This window comes from Uranotaenia lowii, chromosome 1, assembly GCF_029784155.1.
Source record: "Uranotaenia lowii strain MFRU-FL chromosome 1, ASM2978415v1, whole genome shotgun sequence".
NCBI classification, from domain to species: Eukaryota; Metazoa; Arthropoda; class Insecta; order Diptera; family Culicidae; genus Uranotaenia; species Uranotaenia lowii.
This window is the reverse complement of record NC_073691.1, coordinates 214,253,800-214,272,024: the sequence shown is the minus strand read 5'-3', so window position 1 is coordinate 214,272,024 and position 18,225 is coordinate 214,253,800. Positions and strand designations below refer to the sequence as shown.

Sequence of the window (18,225 nt, the reverse complement as noted above, 5' to 3'; positions counted from 1 at the left end):
AACAACATAACTGGCACCGGAAACGCTGAACATATTTTGGCCTGATTTTCGGGAGCGTTCCCATGGTTGCGTGTAGCTTTTCGAAATAGGTGAATGAATCACCCGAACCCAGTTGGCCTTGAATGCTTGTTGTTCGTGAATCAGAATTTTGGCTTTTATCTACCCACAGGGTATTTGATTTTGTATAGCCTTCTTAGATGCACAAGTTTTCTGCGCGTAATGTTGTGATTCATATGGGGGATTGAGACATACATCGGTTTTGTTTTTTTTTAACTTTTGAATTTCACATCAAATATTTTTTCCATATTTGCAAATCCAGGTCACAAACCACAAACGCTACACATTTATCGATTTCTCTTCTATGTTTTCCGATAAACTCATAAATGTCTACATCATTGACAAAAGTGTTTAACAATTCTTCTCTTGTAGAAAAACAAAACTAGCTTACCGTGACCACCCATAATGCCATGGGTTATGAAGAGTGGTGCCCGTCCGGTAAACTCTTCTCGCTTTAAGGCGTCCCGGATGAGGCCTGGATCGCTGAGAACCACTGCATTTACTTGGCCCATAGAGAGCCGGAAAATAGGTCCATACCGTTGTGCCAGTTTGGTCATGGTTTCGTACGGTTTGGCGGGATCGATGAAAGGTAGGTACCCTACAAGAGGGAGCCCCCAGGGTCCCGGAGGTTGGTTACGGCCATCCAAAAGGATCCACAAAAAGTAGGTCACTAGTGCTAGAGCTGCCAGAATTAAGTACATCTGTGGGAAGTACAACGAAAAAGTTGTTGAATGTGAAGGTTAAAAGACAAAAATGACAAAAATGACAAAATTGACAAAAATGACAAAAATGACAAAATGACAAAAATGACAAAAATGACAAAAATGACAAAAATGACAAAAATGACAAAAATGACAAAAATGACAAAAATGACAAAAATGACAAAAATGACAAAAATGACAAAAATGACAAAAATGACAAAAATGACAAAAATGACAAAAATGACAAAAATGACAAAAATGACAAAAATGACAAAAATGACAAAAATGACAAAATGACAAAAATGACAAAAATGACAAAAATGACAAAAATGACAAAAATGACAAAAATGACAAAAATGACAAAAATGACAAAAATGACAAAAATGACAAAAATGACAAAAATGACAAAAATGACAAAAATGACAAAAATGACAAAAATGACAAAAATGACAAAAATGACAAAAATGACAAAAATGACAAAAATGACAAAAATGACAAAAATGACAAAAATGACAAAAATGACAAAAATGACAAAAATGACAAAAATGACAAAAATGACAAAAATGACAAAAATGACAAAAATGACAAAAATGACAAAAATGACAAAAATGACAAAAATGACAAAAATGACAAAAATGACAAAAATGACAAAATGACAAAAATGACAAAAATGACAAAATGACAAAAATGACAAAAATGACAAAAATGACAAAAATGACAAAAATGACAAAAATGACAAAAATGACAAAAATGACAAAAATGACAAAAATGACAAAAATGACAAAAATGACAAAAATGACAAAAATGACAAAAATGACAAAAATGACAAAAATGACAAAAATGACAAAAATGACAAAAATGACAAAAATGACAAAAATGACAAAAATGACAAAAATGACAAAAATGACAAAAATGACAAAAATGACAAAAATGACAAAAATGACAAAAATGACAAAAATGACAAAAATGACAAAAATGACAAAAATGACAAAAATGACAAAAATGACAAAAATGACAAAAATGACAAAAATGACAAAAATGACAAAAATGACAAAAATGACAAAAATGACAAAAATGACAAAAATGACAAAAATGACAAAAATGACAAAAATGACAAAAATGACAAAAATGACAAAAATGACAAAATGACAAAAATGACAAAAATGACAAAAATGACAAAAATTACAAAAATTACAAAAATTACAAAAATGACAAAAAATGACAAAAATGATAAAAATGACAAAAATGACAAAAATGACAAAAATGACAAAAATGACAAAAATGACAAAAATGACAAAAATGACAAAAATGACAAAAATGACAAAAATGACAAAAATGACAAAAATGACAAAAATGACAAAAATGACAAAAATGACAAAAATGACAAAAATGACAAAAATGACAAAAATTGCAAAAATTACAAAAATTACAAAAAGTAAAAAGGAAAATCTGCATTATTGTGCATCAATGCTTTCGAGCAGCATTTTTCCAACGAACGCCGCTTTCATGTGAACGCTCGTTGATCAGCAAGGGTATCCAGTTCCAACCAAGAGTGTCGTTGCGTATAAGACTCAGATTGTTCCGGAATCAGCTAAGGACAAGCCGTTATACTGGGCGAGTAAACTTCGATTGAACGGATCCGATTTTGTCAACTCTGTTGGCGTGACTAAAAAGTCCGTAGGCAGCGTAAGTTAGTAAATTGTCTGGTAGTTCGCAGAATAAAACCTAAATTTCGGTTCGTCTTAGCTAACTCTTAGTCTTAGTCTTAGCGTCTTTATAACGGAAACTCGTTCAAGTGCGGAACCTTTGAGTGTGTAAATCCAAATCTCCGGAATCTTCTTTGGTTTAAAGCTGATGACGTTACATTTCTCCACATGACTGTTAAGCAGTTCAGGTCGCACAACTTCACGAATTTGCTCAACATATGCTGCAACTCCAAGCAATCGCTAAAGTTTTCAATCTTTCGATAAATTTTCAGGTCATCAGCGTTAAGCATTCTGTAGCCCGAAGTAAGAGCATTTGTGACGTCATTGAAATAAATGCAGAACAGAAGCGGTGCGATATTGCTTCCTTGGGGCTCTCCACAGTTATTGTGGAACACGAAAGACTCTTCATTGCCCAGCTGACCAGTAAGAGAACTATTAATCAGGAATGATTCGAACCAAAGACCGAGGCCTTCACCGAGATATTGAAGTTTTGCTAGGAGCAAACGGTGGTCAATTCGATCATCGGCGGCTTTAAGTTCAGTATATACACTGTATCAACTTGACCCCCTTTTTCCATAGTGCGAATGCAAACTCCAATAAGCCCCGCATTGCTCCCGCCGCTCTTCCAATAACACCTTCTAGCGCCACGTTGAACATCTTGCAGGGTAGACCATCGCCTCATCGAAGCCCCCTGTGCGGTTCGAATGAACTCGACAATTCCCCCGAGATCTGATTAGTCTGATCAGATTCTCGGAAAAGTCGTTCACCTCCATGATTTTCCATAGCTTGTCACGATCGATCGTATCGTATGCGTCTTTGAAGTCGATGTAGGTATAGAGGGTGCGTTGGGACTTGGCGTTCACGGCATTTTTTGAGGGTTTGCCGTGTTTGAAGATCTGGTCCGTCGTTGACCGTCCCTCCATGAAGCCGTCCTTCCAAGAATCTATTTGCCTGTGGCGTTAGGTGGCGGAGTAGGATTCGGGACAACACTTTTGAGGACAGTGATCGCTCGGTAGTTCTCATAGTTTATTTTGTCGTCCTTCTTGTAAATGGGGCATATTATTCCCTCCACTCCTCTGGTAGCCGTTCTGTGCCCCAGATCAGGGTCATCACCAGGTTTAAGAAGTCGGCCAACTTGTCCGGGCCCAATTTAATAAGTTCAACTACGATGCCATTCTTCCAAGCCGCATTTTTGCTCATCGTTGGGAGTGGGTGTGCTTCCACCTTTTGATCACCTCATGGTTATCCGTCGGGATGGTTCCTTCCTTATCCCGATACAATTCGGCTTGCGGCACGAAGCCTTTTAGGGATGCATTGAGTTTCTGATAGAACTTTCGTGTTTCTTAGGAACAATGCAGTGGCTCCAGCTCCTGGAGCTCTTCTTCCTCCGGGCGGCGCTTTTTCTCCTGGAAAATTTGGACACGTTGAAAATTTCCCACAATTCAACGGGTGCTTTTTTGCACTACTGCCGTCCACGCGGCGTTCTCTTCGTCCATCACCCTCCCACACTCCTCGTCGAACCAGATGTTTAATCAAGTTCGTTCCACATGCTCGATGACGTTCTCCGGAACACTGTTGAGGGCTGTCTTGATCTTATCCCAACAGTCCTCGAGAGGGGCTTCGTCAAGCTTGCCCTCTGTCGGAAGTGCTTCTTCGAGCGATTGCGCGTAGTCTACCGCGACCTCAGTCAGACCTTGCTTCAGTCGTGCTATATTTAACCGAAGTGGTCGTCGGTATCGAATGTTCACTACGGAAAGTTTTGTGCACATCTTCACCATCACCAGATAGTGGACTGACTCGATTTTGGCGCCTCGACAGGATCTGACGTCGATGATGTCCGAAAAGTGTCGGCTGTCTATCAAAATGTGGTCGATCTGTGATTGCGTTTGGTACGGTTAAATCCAAGTGTACTTGTGTGACCTTTCGATTGGATGAAGCCGGGGTGCTCTTCCAACATACCTCCTGCAGCGCTACGATGGTAGCACGCGGGTACTGCCTATGAAATTTAGAAATCTGCAGATCCATGTTCCGAGGTTTCCCTTCTCGTCGCGAAGGTTTCTGCCGATTTCCATCCGAGAGTTCTTGTTCATTGTTCGTTGCAAGATGTTTTTTGTAGTCACACGGGCTTGCATTCTTTATGTTGTGTCAACTAAGTTTTGTTTATGAGTTTCGTGCTCTTGTTTCACTTAAAACGTATTTCCGACCATCATCATCCTACACTTAAAAACCCCTTGACGGTTTTAAACTATGTTCACGTTTATCCAAGATGATGATGATACTTAAATGATGATGACCCTAAAATCTCAGAGGTCTTTCGGGTCTGATCACGTCTATCCATGGAATACATCATTTTTATCATCTAATCGCACTGATTCACGCTCTAATAGTGCATAACTAATGAAAACCAATTTTTTGAGCAGAGAAATAATGATCTGATATCACTACTAACATCAACTACTGGCGAAATTCTGGGCCTTTTTTTTATTTCTCAAACCCTGCAAAAGTATTGCATGAGAAATGGTCATACCTAGCAATACCTTGCTAGGCACTCATTAGTGATGTCAATTGAATGTATTAAACAGCACATAACTTTCTTACCTTACAAGATACGAAGTTACGGTTTTCGATGAAGTTGTTTAGCGATAAATTTCCGTTGAAAGAATATTTAAATTGGCATACCAATGAACGGGCTAGGTTCCACAAAAGAAACAGTAATGATGTTGATTTTCCAGTACAAATTATTCAATTTTCCCATACAATCCAAAAAATCAAATTTACTCATGTAAACGTTACTTAAAAATTCTGCAAACACTTTAATAAGTTTTGAAACAAAAAGAAGCTGACTCCAGGGTTTGAGAAATTAAAAAAAAACCAAATCGATTCAGCCTAACCCTATATTTCAAAAGATACAAGGGTATTAAAATTTGTTTTGATGTGTACTGTATTTTGCCCAGTACTGTATATCACATATTTCTCAGCTTTATTTCGATGTCTCCACGTGTTCGCCTTTTTGAAAAGTTGCTTGTTTATCTTAGCTTTTGACTGCCTTTGTTCTGTTATCCACTTCCACTTTAACCTAACAACACTTAATTTGATCCACTTCGCTAACAAAAACGTAGTCTTACTTACCCCGTTTCGTTGATTCCCACTAACTGCAAAATACAGCTTAGTTCACTACTTCCAATCGCACTGTACTGACTGTCTGTTCTCAGAAAGCCACCGAATTCATCACAAGTCAATGTTTTGGAATTACAATTTCAAATATTTTGATCACAATATTCCAGCCAAACGCACGAGAGAGCAAGCCAGACAGAAGGATCGAATCGAGAGCACTTTCGCATTTGACGTTTGCTTCCAATAAGCGCGCTCCTTGCGCTTGATTTGTGTGGTGTTCGAATCTGATTGAAACAAGCCCCGATGACGATGATGAGTTCCTGCGAGGCCGGCTTTCGAATTAGTTATTCCTATAAGATCGCGTTCTGATGTTTTTTTTTTCTTTTTACTTTTGTCCAGCTCAATGAGTTCATGTTAGTGCTCGCTTGAACACGTTGGCCATGGCTAGACGAGTGGGTCCTCTCGGTTTGATTGAGTTACCTTTGTTTTTCTTTTATGAAGTTAACCAAATGCTTTTAATTAAACGCGATAAAGTAGAGATTTTATTGATAAAGTGAAATGAAAAGTTTAGATCCTGTCAAGAAGGTAGTTGTGATGAAAGTAAGTAAAAAAAAAGTTAACTCATCATTACTAAATCATCAAAAACTATAAAAGATACGTCAAAAAATGATATTGAATGTTCTAATCAGTGGGTTTCAAGCATGGATATTAGTAACATCATCACTTCCAAGGAGGTACGTAATAACATGGTATTGTTGCAACCAAATAACGCAGTCCCCACTTTTTTCTTTTTCTTTTGGGTTCAAAAATCTTTTAGTTTTTCGAAGACCGCATTTCGGCGTTGCCAGACGGAATAAGACAAACGAAAAAGCAAAAAAAAAGTAAGAGCCCGATGCATGCCGCCAGCCAGCCAGAAAGATCATTACTCCAAGAAGTTTATTGCCTCCGAAGAGCGAACATTGACAGGAACCACCGGGAAGTGGCGGGCTTTTGCTCTGAAAGTTCGATGGCCATTCGGGGTGCCGCAAACAAATCGCGAGAAGACTCTTGACCGGCTGCCTAGCCACCAAAGGATTGTGGATTAAGAGTTCGTTACCGTGCGACCGTTGCGACGTTGCGTTGTTGCCACAAATGATGCCTTCTTATAATGTGGTGCTGAAAAAAACGGCTCGACTGCTGCAGCTTCCCGATTCTTGTGCTTGCTCAAACAGAGTGCAAGAATGGGGGAGACAATCAATGGATGGGCTGCGCGCGAAGCATATGCATCTTTGGATGCTGCCGTTGCATCTTGGGGTCTCGTGGATGGAGTTTTTTTGCGTATGTAGATCACATGGCGACGAGTTTCGCATGCTGTGAAGCAGGATGGCCAGAATGAAAAGGTCAATGGTTGATTGGCGATTGTGGATAAGTTTTTTTTTGAGTGCATCGTCTGCTTTCGGAAACACAATTCAGCTTAATGATATATCAATTCTAAGTGGAATTATGGGCCTTAGGCAGCTGGATTCCAGGATGTTGAGTTCAACAGAATTTTCATTCATCGAATATGGTAGCCGTTCGAGGCCACTTTAACAGAAATGGAGTAATATTGTTTCCTATTAAAAAACTTATGATAATTTTTCAGTTACTTCTAAAACAACAGGATCCTTTATAATGACAAATAAAGATTTATAAAATAAAATAAATAAAAATGATAAAAAAATGAAGGGTGAAGTTATGTCAAAATTGAACAAAATTTAATTCTAGCTTTCATTTTAAATTAACATCAAAAACTGAATTCACATGAAAAGCACTGAAACTCTACGCAACGAAAAAATTGCTTTGCCGAAGCAAACACCCACATTCTTGCAACTGTAGAATAAGACCGACTATCTTCGAATAAAACGATTAAGTCGTACTTCCGAATTTAGTTTAAATACGACTAATTTTGTCTAAACAGTAGACATTGTTGTCATTTTTGTCATTTCTGACAGCTCTGACATTTTTGTAGTTTTGGTAATTTATGTCATTTATGTCATTTTTGTCATTTTTGTCATTTTTGTCATTTTTGTCATTTTTGTCATTTTTGTCATTTTTGTCATTTCTGTCATTTTTGTCATTTTTGTCATTTTTGTCATTTTTGTCATTTTTGTCATTTTTGTAATTTTTGTCATTTTTGTCATTTTTGTCATTTTTGTCATTTTTGTCATTTTTGTCATTTTTGTCATTTTTGTCATTTTCGTCATTTTTGTCATTTTTGTCATTTTTGTCATTTTTGTCATTTTTGTCATTTTTGTCATTTTTGTCATTTTTGTCATTTTTGTCATTTTTGTCATTTTTGTCATTTTTGTCATTTTTGTCATTTTTGTCATTTTTGTCATTTTTGTCATTTTTGTCATTTTTGTCATTTTTGTCCTTTTTGTCATTTTTGTCATTTTTGTCATTTTTGTCATTTTTGTCATTTTTGTCATTTTTGTCATTTTTGTCATTTTTGTCATTTTTGTCATTTTGTCATTTTTGTCATTTTTGTCATTTTTGTCATTTTTGTCATTTTGTCATTTTTGTCATTTTTGTCATTTTGTCATTTTTGTCATTTTTGTCATTTTTGTCATTTTTGTCATTTTTGTCATTTTTGTCATTTTTGTCATTTTTGTCATTTTTGTCATTTTTGTCATTTTTGTCCTTTTTGTCATTTTTGTCATTTTTGTCATTTTTGTCATTTTTGTCATTTTTGTCATTTTTGTCATTTTTGTCATTTTTGTCATTTTTGTCATTTTTGTCATTTTTGTCATTTTTGTCATTTTTGTCATTTTTGTCATTTTTGTCATTTTTGTCATTTTTGTCATTTTTGTCATTTTTTGTCATTTTTGTCATTTTGTCATTTTTGTCATTTTTGTCATTTTTGTCATTTTTGTCATTTTTGTCATTTTTGTCATTTTTGTCATTTTTGTCATTTTTGTCATTTTTGTCATTTTTGTCATTTTTGTCATTTTTGTCATTTTTGTCATTTTTGTCATTTTTGTCATTTTTGTCATTTTTGTCATTTTTGTCATTTTTGTCATTTTTGTCATTTTTGTCATTTTTGTCATTTTTGTCATTTTTGTCATTTTTGTCATATTTGTCATTTTTGTCATTTTTGTCATTTTTGTCGTTTTTGTCATTTTTGTCATTTTTGTCATTTTTGTCATTTTGTCATTTTTGTCATTTTTTGTCATTTTTGTCGTTTTTGTCATTTTTGTCATTTTTGTCATTTTTGTCATTTTTGTCATTTTTGTCATTTTTGTCATTTTTGTCATTTTTGTCATTTTGTATGTAAAGTTGCGTTCAAAAAAGAATGAAATCGTATGAAGCTGCGCACCCACTTCCAACTTTGACAAGCTGTCATTTCTCTCTCTGTTTATATTTTTTCATGAAATTTCACACAATCTAGTTCAACTATCCATCTAACACTCCACAAAATTTGAAGTCTTTTCAATGACGAGAAACAAAGATACAGCTTTTCCCGTAAAAAGGGGAAATTTGGAATTGCTTCACTAAATTTGTTGTATCTTTGACAATTTTTATCAAAAAATCTTGAAATTTGGCTTAAAGATGTAAAAATGTTTGATCTAATATCAGGTCAAGTTTCGTCAAAATCGATGAACGTGATCAAAAATGGTGCCGGGTTGAAGATGAGGTTCATTATGGCCTAGCAGACGATTTCATTCTTTTTTGGACGGATGTTTGTATGGAAAACATTGTAATCAATGTATTCTTGGTTTTTTTCTTCCACAAAACCAACATTTATTACAAAGAATGTTGTAATTGATAGGAACTTCATCCTTGCTTTGTTTAGAAATTGAAATTGTCCAACAGAGCTGGTATTATAACAAAAGAGCGAATAGAATATTCGCTTCAATTGTGGATCAAATTTTTTTATCAGTATAATTAGCTGATCATTTCTGAAACTCTGTTTTCTCATTTTGAACCCTGTTGAAACATTTTCTCTTTCGAAACAAAGTACGAATGAAGTTTTTAGCAATTTACAACATTCTTTGTGATAACTTTTGGTTTTGTGAAAGAAAAAAAACAAGAATACATGGATTACGATGTTTTCCATACAAACATCCGTCCAAAAAAGAATGAAATCGTCTGCTGGGCGATAATGAACCTCATTTTCAATCCGGCACCATTTTTGATCACGTTCATCGATTTTGACGAAACTTGGTTTGATATTAGATCAAACATTTTTACATCTTTAGGCCAAATTTCAAGATTTTTCGATGAAAATTGTCAAAGATACAGCAAATTTAGTGAAGCAATTCCAAATTTCCCTTTTTTTCGGGAAAAGCTGTATCTTTGTTTCCCGTCATTGAAAAGACTTCAAATTTTGTGGAGTGTTAGTTGGATAGTTGAACTAGATTGTATGAAATTTCATGGAAAAATATAAACCGAGAGAGAAAATGGCAGCTTGTCAAAGTTGGAAGTGGGTGCGCAGCTTCATGCGATTTCATTCTTTTTGAACGCAACTGTATGTTGATAATCCACCATGGGTGCACGGATTCACCGCAGTTTGACCAAAGTATGGATTCACAATGCATTATTTAAGTACCTATTAACTCCATACTAGGCACCCATGGCTTCGTGTGATCTGATATGTAGTGTGTGTATAGTGTTTATGTAAGCTTTATTCGACGAACAATTCAAACAGATACACAACCAGTTCAAAATGTATAACATTGAACATGTTATACATTTTGAACTGGTTGTGTATCTGTTTGAATTGTTCGTCCGAATAAAGCTTACATAAATGTATAACATGTTCAATGTTATACATTTACAACAGGTATTCCGGCATCCGTGTATATACCTGGCCAGCTGGCACCTGATTGAACGTTCTTATTTTATAATCGAAACAAAAATCATATAATGAAACAAAAAGAACAATCTCACCAAGTTTTAGGCATCGTTTTCCTACATTTTCCGTATGCTTTTAATAATCTGCTATGGGTAACAGCTCCTACATGAAGTCAACACTTCGCCATCCAATTCTCATTTCTTCTTCAGCGAACATTCAACCCTGGATTAGCTTCTTAATACTTCGAGTATTAGCACACTCCCACCAAACTCACTGATTTATTTTTCTTACACTTTTTTCCACAAATTGGGCTTATTTGCGCCGCGTGAAACATCATTTGAGCCGACAATCGACGATCGATCGACCGACCGACAATCGAAAAGCGGACATTACCGTCTTATCCAAGCGCATAATTAATTTCTTTATAGACGATTGAATATTGCTCTTCTAATTTATTTTCTACGCAACGTCATAGTAGGCTATTAGTGTGCCACATATTGAAAAAGAAACCGACCTGCAGAAACAGGTGCTGCCTTTGCCTTATGTTTTTGTTTTTAATTTTCCACCATCAAGTGTCTCCGGACGCGCAGCAAGAAATGGATGGAATAAATGATGATCATAATTGGCTTAATTTCGGAGACATTTTAAATATAAGAATCTCCAATTCCTTATAATCACAATCACTTTCACTTCAAAATCAAGTCATGCCTCGAATTGCTTGCTTCAGACACTTTTAAACCACCAGACACGTATATTTTTGTCACAACACAGCAAGCTGCGCGAAAATTCAAAACTGCTCGAGATTTTCGAACACCGCTCCTCTTTCTTATTTCGTTGCCCTAATTACACCAGCTATACTAATTTTTCTTGAGAAACTTTCATTTAAATTCCTCAAAATATTAACCTTCCCATGCCGTTCGGGTCAATATGACCCGAAGCGCACATTTAAAATCTCTTATCTTCATTCCAATATACTGAAGAACTTGGAATTTGACTGACCAAGTATGTTCTATGAAAATAATGATCAAATTAACGTCAAAAAATTGAAATTTGAGTTTTGAAAATCGGTTCATTGGGAAATGAAATACAGCTAAGCAAAGCAAAAGTTGGATATCGTTTTTTTAAGTTAGATTTTTTTTCTACCGGAAGATCTGAGATAGCGGTCAAAACTTTCATTGGACCCCAACATATATATACACTGTCGGAAAGATGGATTCTTGACGATTTCAAACATCAATGAAACACTTAAATACAGTAAAGCTGTCAAAAGTTATGAGCATTTTAAAAATAAAATTGATTTTTCGGACTTTTTACTTTCTGAACCAGTTTCTGATAACTTGGTAATACATATCGACTTTATTTTAAAATTTGAGTAATAAGAACAAATTACCTACACAATGAATATAATATCATCAAAATCGGTTAACATTTACAGTCAGGAGAACGAAATCAAACTACAACTCAAATTTCCCCGAAACGGATATTTTGCGAACGGCATGGGAAGGTTAAATCAATGCTCATAAATTCTCTCTTCCAGTTGCCATATCAGCTGAGAATTGCACTCTTCACAATTCCCATGCCCCCACCATTGCTACCAAAAACGCTGCAAAAACGCCATCATCACTTTTTTAAATTTTCATTTTTCACATAATTTTAGGGCATTTTATATCCTCACTAACTGAATACTTTTTCAAACCCCAATTTAAACCGTTTTATCAGCTCTTCAATCACATTCCAGTGTTTTCTGTGAAAGCGATTATCATAAACTTCACTTCGTATTTTACGACAACGCAACTACCGAAATACGCGTCCGTTCACGAGCGAAGTACGAGAGGAACTAATTTTTGTCATTTTTGTCATTTTTGTCATTTGGAATTTAGGAGTAGGCGTTGCTTGGATATTAAGAAGCAATTTTTTCGTGAAATAGTGAATAATGAAAATGTTCGAATCAAGCAATGTTTCGTCAGCTTGTCAGCGTTAAAGCTTAGTTTTTTTTTTTCATATTTTAGTGTAATATTATACTGTGATCCATCCATCAAAAATTTTACAAGTTTTATCGTATTTTAAATTGCTTTTCGGTTTTGTCAATTGTGGATGTGCTGTCAATCCCAGGCATTGTTATTTTGGTATCTGGACAAAATTTAGGACCTCGTTAGGACCAAATATTTTCCATGTGAAATTCCGATTCCGATCATAAAATTTAACATTTAACAGTTTACCTAAAATTTATGAATTCTTGACTTAAACCATTCTTTAATTCGACCCGATACTAGTTGACCGGTTATAAAAAAAGTGAAGAAAACTCTTTTGGTTGTAATAAGCAGTTTAGTTATCAAATCTTTTTGAATGGGCCGAGAAATGACCGCACTCGTCAACAGATGAAATCCGAACAGGTTCCTTAAGATCAGCTGAGTAGGTACCGCAAGTTTCGATCGCCGCCTGTCCATCCCCCAATTTCCCCGCAATCCAACACCTGCTGATTGGCGATCCTCTCTAGCTAGAAAAAAACAACAACATTAAAATGACAGCTGGGAATGACGGTAGGCCAAATTTGATTCACATCACGTCTTTCCAGTTCTACAACTCGGCATTTGTCGAAATCTGACTAGGACATCGGTGAACCGCAGCACTCTCCATGTTGAGCACTGAGTAGTATGTAGAGGCACGAAAAAAGAACTGCCAAAGCCATATGTAGGTCTCGCGTTCTCTTCTGTCCCTCCCCCGTCACTACTTATCCTTCCTCAATTCTTCTCTTCAAAGGCAAATACCCGCCCACCTCGCGAAATGTTGAGGAAAAAACGGCGACGACGCGTATACATGAGATTTTTACCCTATCGAGTGAAAGACTACGACGACGACGACGCCTTTCTCGTCATCCATTTGGTAAGTTAAGTCAAGTCAGCAGGCTCTCTACTCAACACACTGTAGGCCAAATAGCAGTTCAACTCAGCTCTGGGTATAGGTAGTATAGTTAGTGGACCAATCTCGAATGCAGAACAGCGCAGAGCTTCCATATACAGGCACATGAGTACATACTATGCCTACGATATGCGCGGAGAGTACGAGTCGAGTGACACCAGAGAAAGAACCCAAGAGCTTTACACAAAAATTTATGTCAACAAAAAGTTCAATGACCGGATTTGAGTCGCACGCACGCATACAAACACACATTCACACGACTGTTCCGAGATTGGGTCGCGGTTTGGTTCAGCTATTAAGGGGTAGCAGAGGTTTTTTTTTCTCGATGCCTTTGCCAAATTTCAATTTTCCTCACAAAATAAGCAGGTCAGGTTATGCTGATTAGCTGGAACAAAATTTATTTCAGTAGTAAAAAAAGTAATGATAGGGGCAAATAGTTAACAAGTCTTTTCTTTCCACTGCCTAAAGTGCTGCTACAGCAATCTTTAAAGATAGGTTATCAACGATGAAATAACTGATAAAAATTAAACCTAAAGTATGTTAGAGAGTGTACCAAATCGATTAACAACTTAATCATGCAAATTCTGGTACATTTTTTTCACTCAAAATGACGGTGAAAATGAAAAAAAAAATACAAAAATATACTTAATATTAGAATAGTGGTCGTTCTGATGGCGACCGTAAAAAAGGGGTAGAGAGATTCACAAAAATTGCAGCTAATCTTGGACTTCTGCTTAATAATTTTTCATTAAAAGTTCGTCAAAAATCTCAATCCGTATGTTTTTTTCATCACCATATCTGCCGAACATATATTTCACGATGAACACTCCATCTGTGGACAATTGAAGACAAGAAAAGTCTTCGGTAGAAACTAGAATAACTTCATTATACTTTTTTATGCTAACACAGCCATCAGACATCATTACGGTATTTTCCAAGGTTGAATGAATAAAACGCGATGTATTCCAATCCTATCAATTCATATTTATTCACTTCAATTAAGAAATTTATCAATTTGTACCATTTTCATTTTATTTTCATTATCTGGGACTTTTCATTTCCAGTAGAAAAACGAGTCTTTAAGATACAGTTCGGTCTAAAATAATATTCATATATTTACACACATTGGCATTCACTATGGTTACGTTTACCAACAATACGTGTGTTGCCGTTATTCGTCATCATCGATAGCTTCATTAGAGCAAGTTCACTGGTGTTGGGAAAAAGTGGTAGAAATTTTTACATTTTGAAAATTTTTCCATGCAAAAATGATTTTAAGATCTTTGGGTGTTGTATTTTTTTACAGTACTGTTTCTATTTCAGCCGTTTGTGATAGAAATATTGCTACTTTTACATCACAGCATGTGAAACTACAACACGTGTTGTTAAAAAACTTGAAGGTCGCAGATCTTGAAAATGTTTTTACATGGCAAAATTTTCAAAATGCGCAAAAAGTGACAAAATTTCTACCACTGTTTCCCAACACCAGTGAACTTGCTTTTATGACGAATATTAATAGGTCTGCGTCAAATTGGATCCAAAACTCATCAATTTTGGAGCAATCCTTATACCAGTTCTAAAAAATTTGAGTTGATACTGGTATAATGGAACACGGATGCGTTGCTTGGGTCGTAATTTGGGTCTAAGCCGGCTGTTTGGACCACCTATACAAGTGCTCTTATATTACATTTACTTGACACCATTTTGATATCTTGTGTTGGGCTTGATTATTGGTTGTACCTTGTGTATCAGCTAATTCATGACCCAATGCAGTTTGCACTCACCAAGAGTCCTGGACTCGAGAAACGTTGGGCTAATTTGATAGCTACTACCGCCTATTTCGAATCATCGCCCTTTGCAAGCGTTTCATGAATAACTGTAAGTTATTGGAACATGCACGCACCGTGGGATTACTGGTACCTTCCGAGATTCGTTCGGCAAAGCTGTCACTTCAGCAATGCGTGCAGCTCGAAGAGTTCGCTGAAGATCACAAACGTTTACGGGCAGGCTTGACCGTTTTGCAGAAATCTCCGTTGCTTAAACTTTGCCCGTTCATGGACCAAAATGAACAGTTGATTTGTGTGGGAGGTCGCCTCAAAAACGCTCCAATTCCATTCGACCGAAAATATCCGTTTCTCATTCCGAAGAAACATTTCATCACGGATCTAATTTTCTTCGACGCCCATGAAGAAACGCTTCACGCAGGACCTTCGCTTCTATTGGCAGCATTTCGTCGTCGTTACTGGCCAATAGATGGTCCAAATAAAGCCCGTAATACAGTCCACCAATGCATCGTCTGTTTCCGCAACAAACCGAGATTCGCTCAGCAATTTATGGCACATCTTCCTGCTGTACGCGTTACACCATCGCTTCCATTCACCAGTGCCGGAGTTGATTTCATGGGTCCAGTGTACTTGAAACCTCCTCGCAAACAGGGCCCAATCAAATCCTATATTTGCGTCTTCGTTTGCATGGTTACCAAGGCCGCCTAACTCGAACTGGTAATGAGTCTCACATCCAACGCTTTAATCGCAGCGCTGAAACGGTTCTGCTCCCGGAGACGACGTCCATCATAAATCTACTGCGACAACGCCACGAATTTCGTCGGCGCCAAGAACCAGCTGGAAGAACTTCGTGTTCTCTTCCTGTCGCAACGGCATCAGTCCGAAATTGCCAGAACAACAGCCCGAATGGGAATCGCCTTCCATTTCATCCCACCATGCTCACCCACCTTTGGAGGGTTGTGGAAAGTTTGCGTCAAGTCCGTGAAACATCACCTATATACTCTTGATGTCCTTCAGACGCAAGAGGAAATGATCACTACGGTCGCACGAATAGAAGCGTGCCTCAACTCCCGGCCGCTTACTCCCCGTTCCAACGATCCCACAGACCTCGAGGCCCTAACTCCAGGCCATTTCCTAATCGGTGGTCCAATCCTAGCTCTTCCCGAACCAAACCTTACCTCACTACCCTCCAATCACCTGTCCCGCTGGCAAGACCAAAAGCGTGTTCTCCAAACGCTGGTACGTCGAATACTTGCCCACTCTACAGCGTCTCCAAAAATGGCCCGGTAAACACCCGGTGACATGGTTCTGGTCGAAGACAACAACTTGCCTCCTACGAAATGGCCCATCGCTCGAGTCCTGAAGACGATTTTCGGCGACGATGCGGGTGGCAGAGTTGAAGACGTGCTTTGTGATGGAAACCAAATCCGCAGTTGCTCAATCCGCAAAATGTGCCCGCTCCCACATTGTGAAGCCTCCGAATCCTCCACAGTCACGGAATCCGAGCGCCAGCCTTCCGCTCCGAGCTGCACTCCCCAACCATCTCCCACAATTGATCTTTTCAGGCTCCATCCGCACTTCCGGTCTATTTCGCAGTACGCATCGTGAACATCGTAATCGATGGCCGTTCCTTCCAATCGAGATGCTGTTGAAATGGACATTTCAAGGGGGACGGCATGTTCCGACGCAGTCACATCGTAACGAGTAGACATCGACACTTCAATGAATTACAAATACGGAGAAACGAAAAATTTATCATATTCCGAAAATGTTTAGTGAAATAGCTATAAGCAAAGAAAATCTTTGTAAATATTATCTACACACAAACATGAATTTTACCCAACATAATTTCACACAACACACAACACAAAACATTGAATTGCCAACACTGCACACTCACACCATAGATTTAAGAGTGAGAAAAAAACATGACGAAAAAATGATAAGTGAATTCCAATACTAGTATATAAGTGACATGTATGCTTCAATAAAAAATCACTTTGAAAACCTAATTGCGCGCAACGATCGTGTTTTTCTGCTAATGAAAGTTCGTTTCGTTTCGGCCTATTGTTCTGCTCCGCCATCGCTGGTCGATTGATGACCAAAATTGTTTGCTGCTCACTCAAAATTCGATAGCCGTTTGGGACCCAATTCGTGGGACACTAAAAACGGAATCCCGCGTGGTTTGACTCCAGAATCCATCGTTAGAAATGAATTGTTGTGGAATGGTCCGAAATAGCTGCTTTGTCCTCCGCAACATTGGCCTGTGTCTTCGTATTCCTGGAAAACCCAGCCGCCGCCAGAAATAGACACCGAGAAAAGGAAATCCGTTCCTATTTCCGCAGTTCCAAGTTCCTTAAGGCGTATCTCAGAAATCTTTTATGAACCCTATCAATCCTGTTATTATGAACGGCTGCCACATTATACTGACGTTCGGATAAGCCCAACAAAAAAAGAGATAAAAGTGTAAGGATTGTCTAGCTCGTTACAAATCCTGCTTACCATTTCATACATAGAATTCGATTTGGCTACTGCACGGTTCAGAGTTAATCGTGTAGGGTGTATATTATTACAGTTTGAACAATTTATTAAGAGCGTGTATTTGCTACCACTGATGGTATTCTAATTTGAGCGTGCAGGAGAAAAAACCAACGGACGCCAGTTCCCGTAAGAGACCAAGTAGTAAAGACGTAGTTCGATAGTGTCTACAGCTACAACTTGTTCAATATGTTTCGAAAAACTGGATTCTTTGTCTAACTTGACTTTCAAATCTATCAGGAGCTATGGTACAGCTGTTCTCGAAGCAATATCCGTGCACAATATTACTGACTTCCAGATAACTACTGTATTACTCTGAAAATCTATAGAGCGCATTTCATTAAGGTGCTGCACATGGAGGAACAGTTTAAGAGCGTTGATCAACACAAATACGTCACGCAGAATTCCGGGACACTCGTTAATAACAAGGACGAAAAGAAGGGGTCCCAAAGACTCCCTTGTGGAACGCCTCTTTTGACCGAGAATACCCTGGATCTCGCATTCCTTACCTTCACAAATTTGACGCTTTCTTTCAGATACGAACGAATTCACTGAAGACAAATTTCGGTGATCCCATTTTTACACAGCACTGA

The 18,225-nt window shown here is 37.6% G+C and overlaps 1 protein-coding gene across 4 annotated transcripts in view; it reads right to left on the bottom strand.

Moving 5' to 3' along the window:
• The window catches only part of LOC129747313 (cytochrome P450 306a1), a 44,652-nt gene that overhangs the window by 7,846 nt on the left and 18,581 nt on the right, over positions 1-18,225 (bottom strand). For 2 of the 4 annotated variants that reach the window (XM_055741490.1, XM_055741466.1), the window contains exon 2: positions 449-758. In XM_055741490.1, coding sequence (XP_055597465.1) covers positions 449-758 — 310 coding nt within the window. Of the gene's footprint in view, positions 1-448; positions 759-5,589; positions 5,808-18,225 lie in introns of those variants that run through there. The other 2 variants (XM_055741483.1, XM_055741475.1) reach the window with 2 other exon arrangements.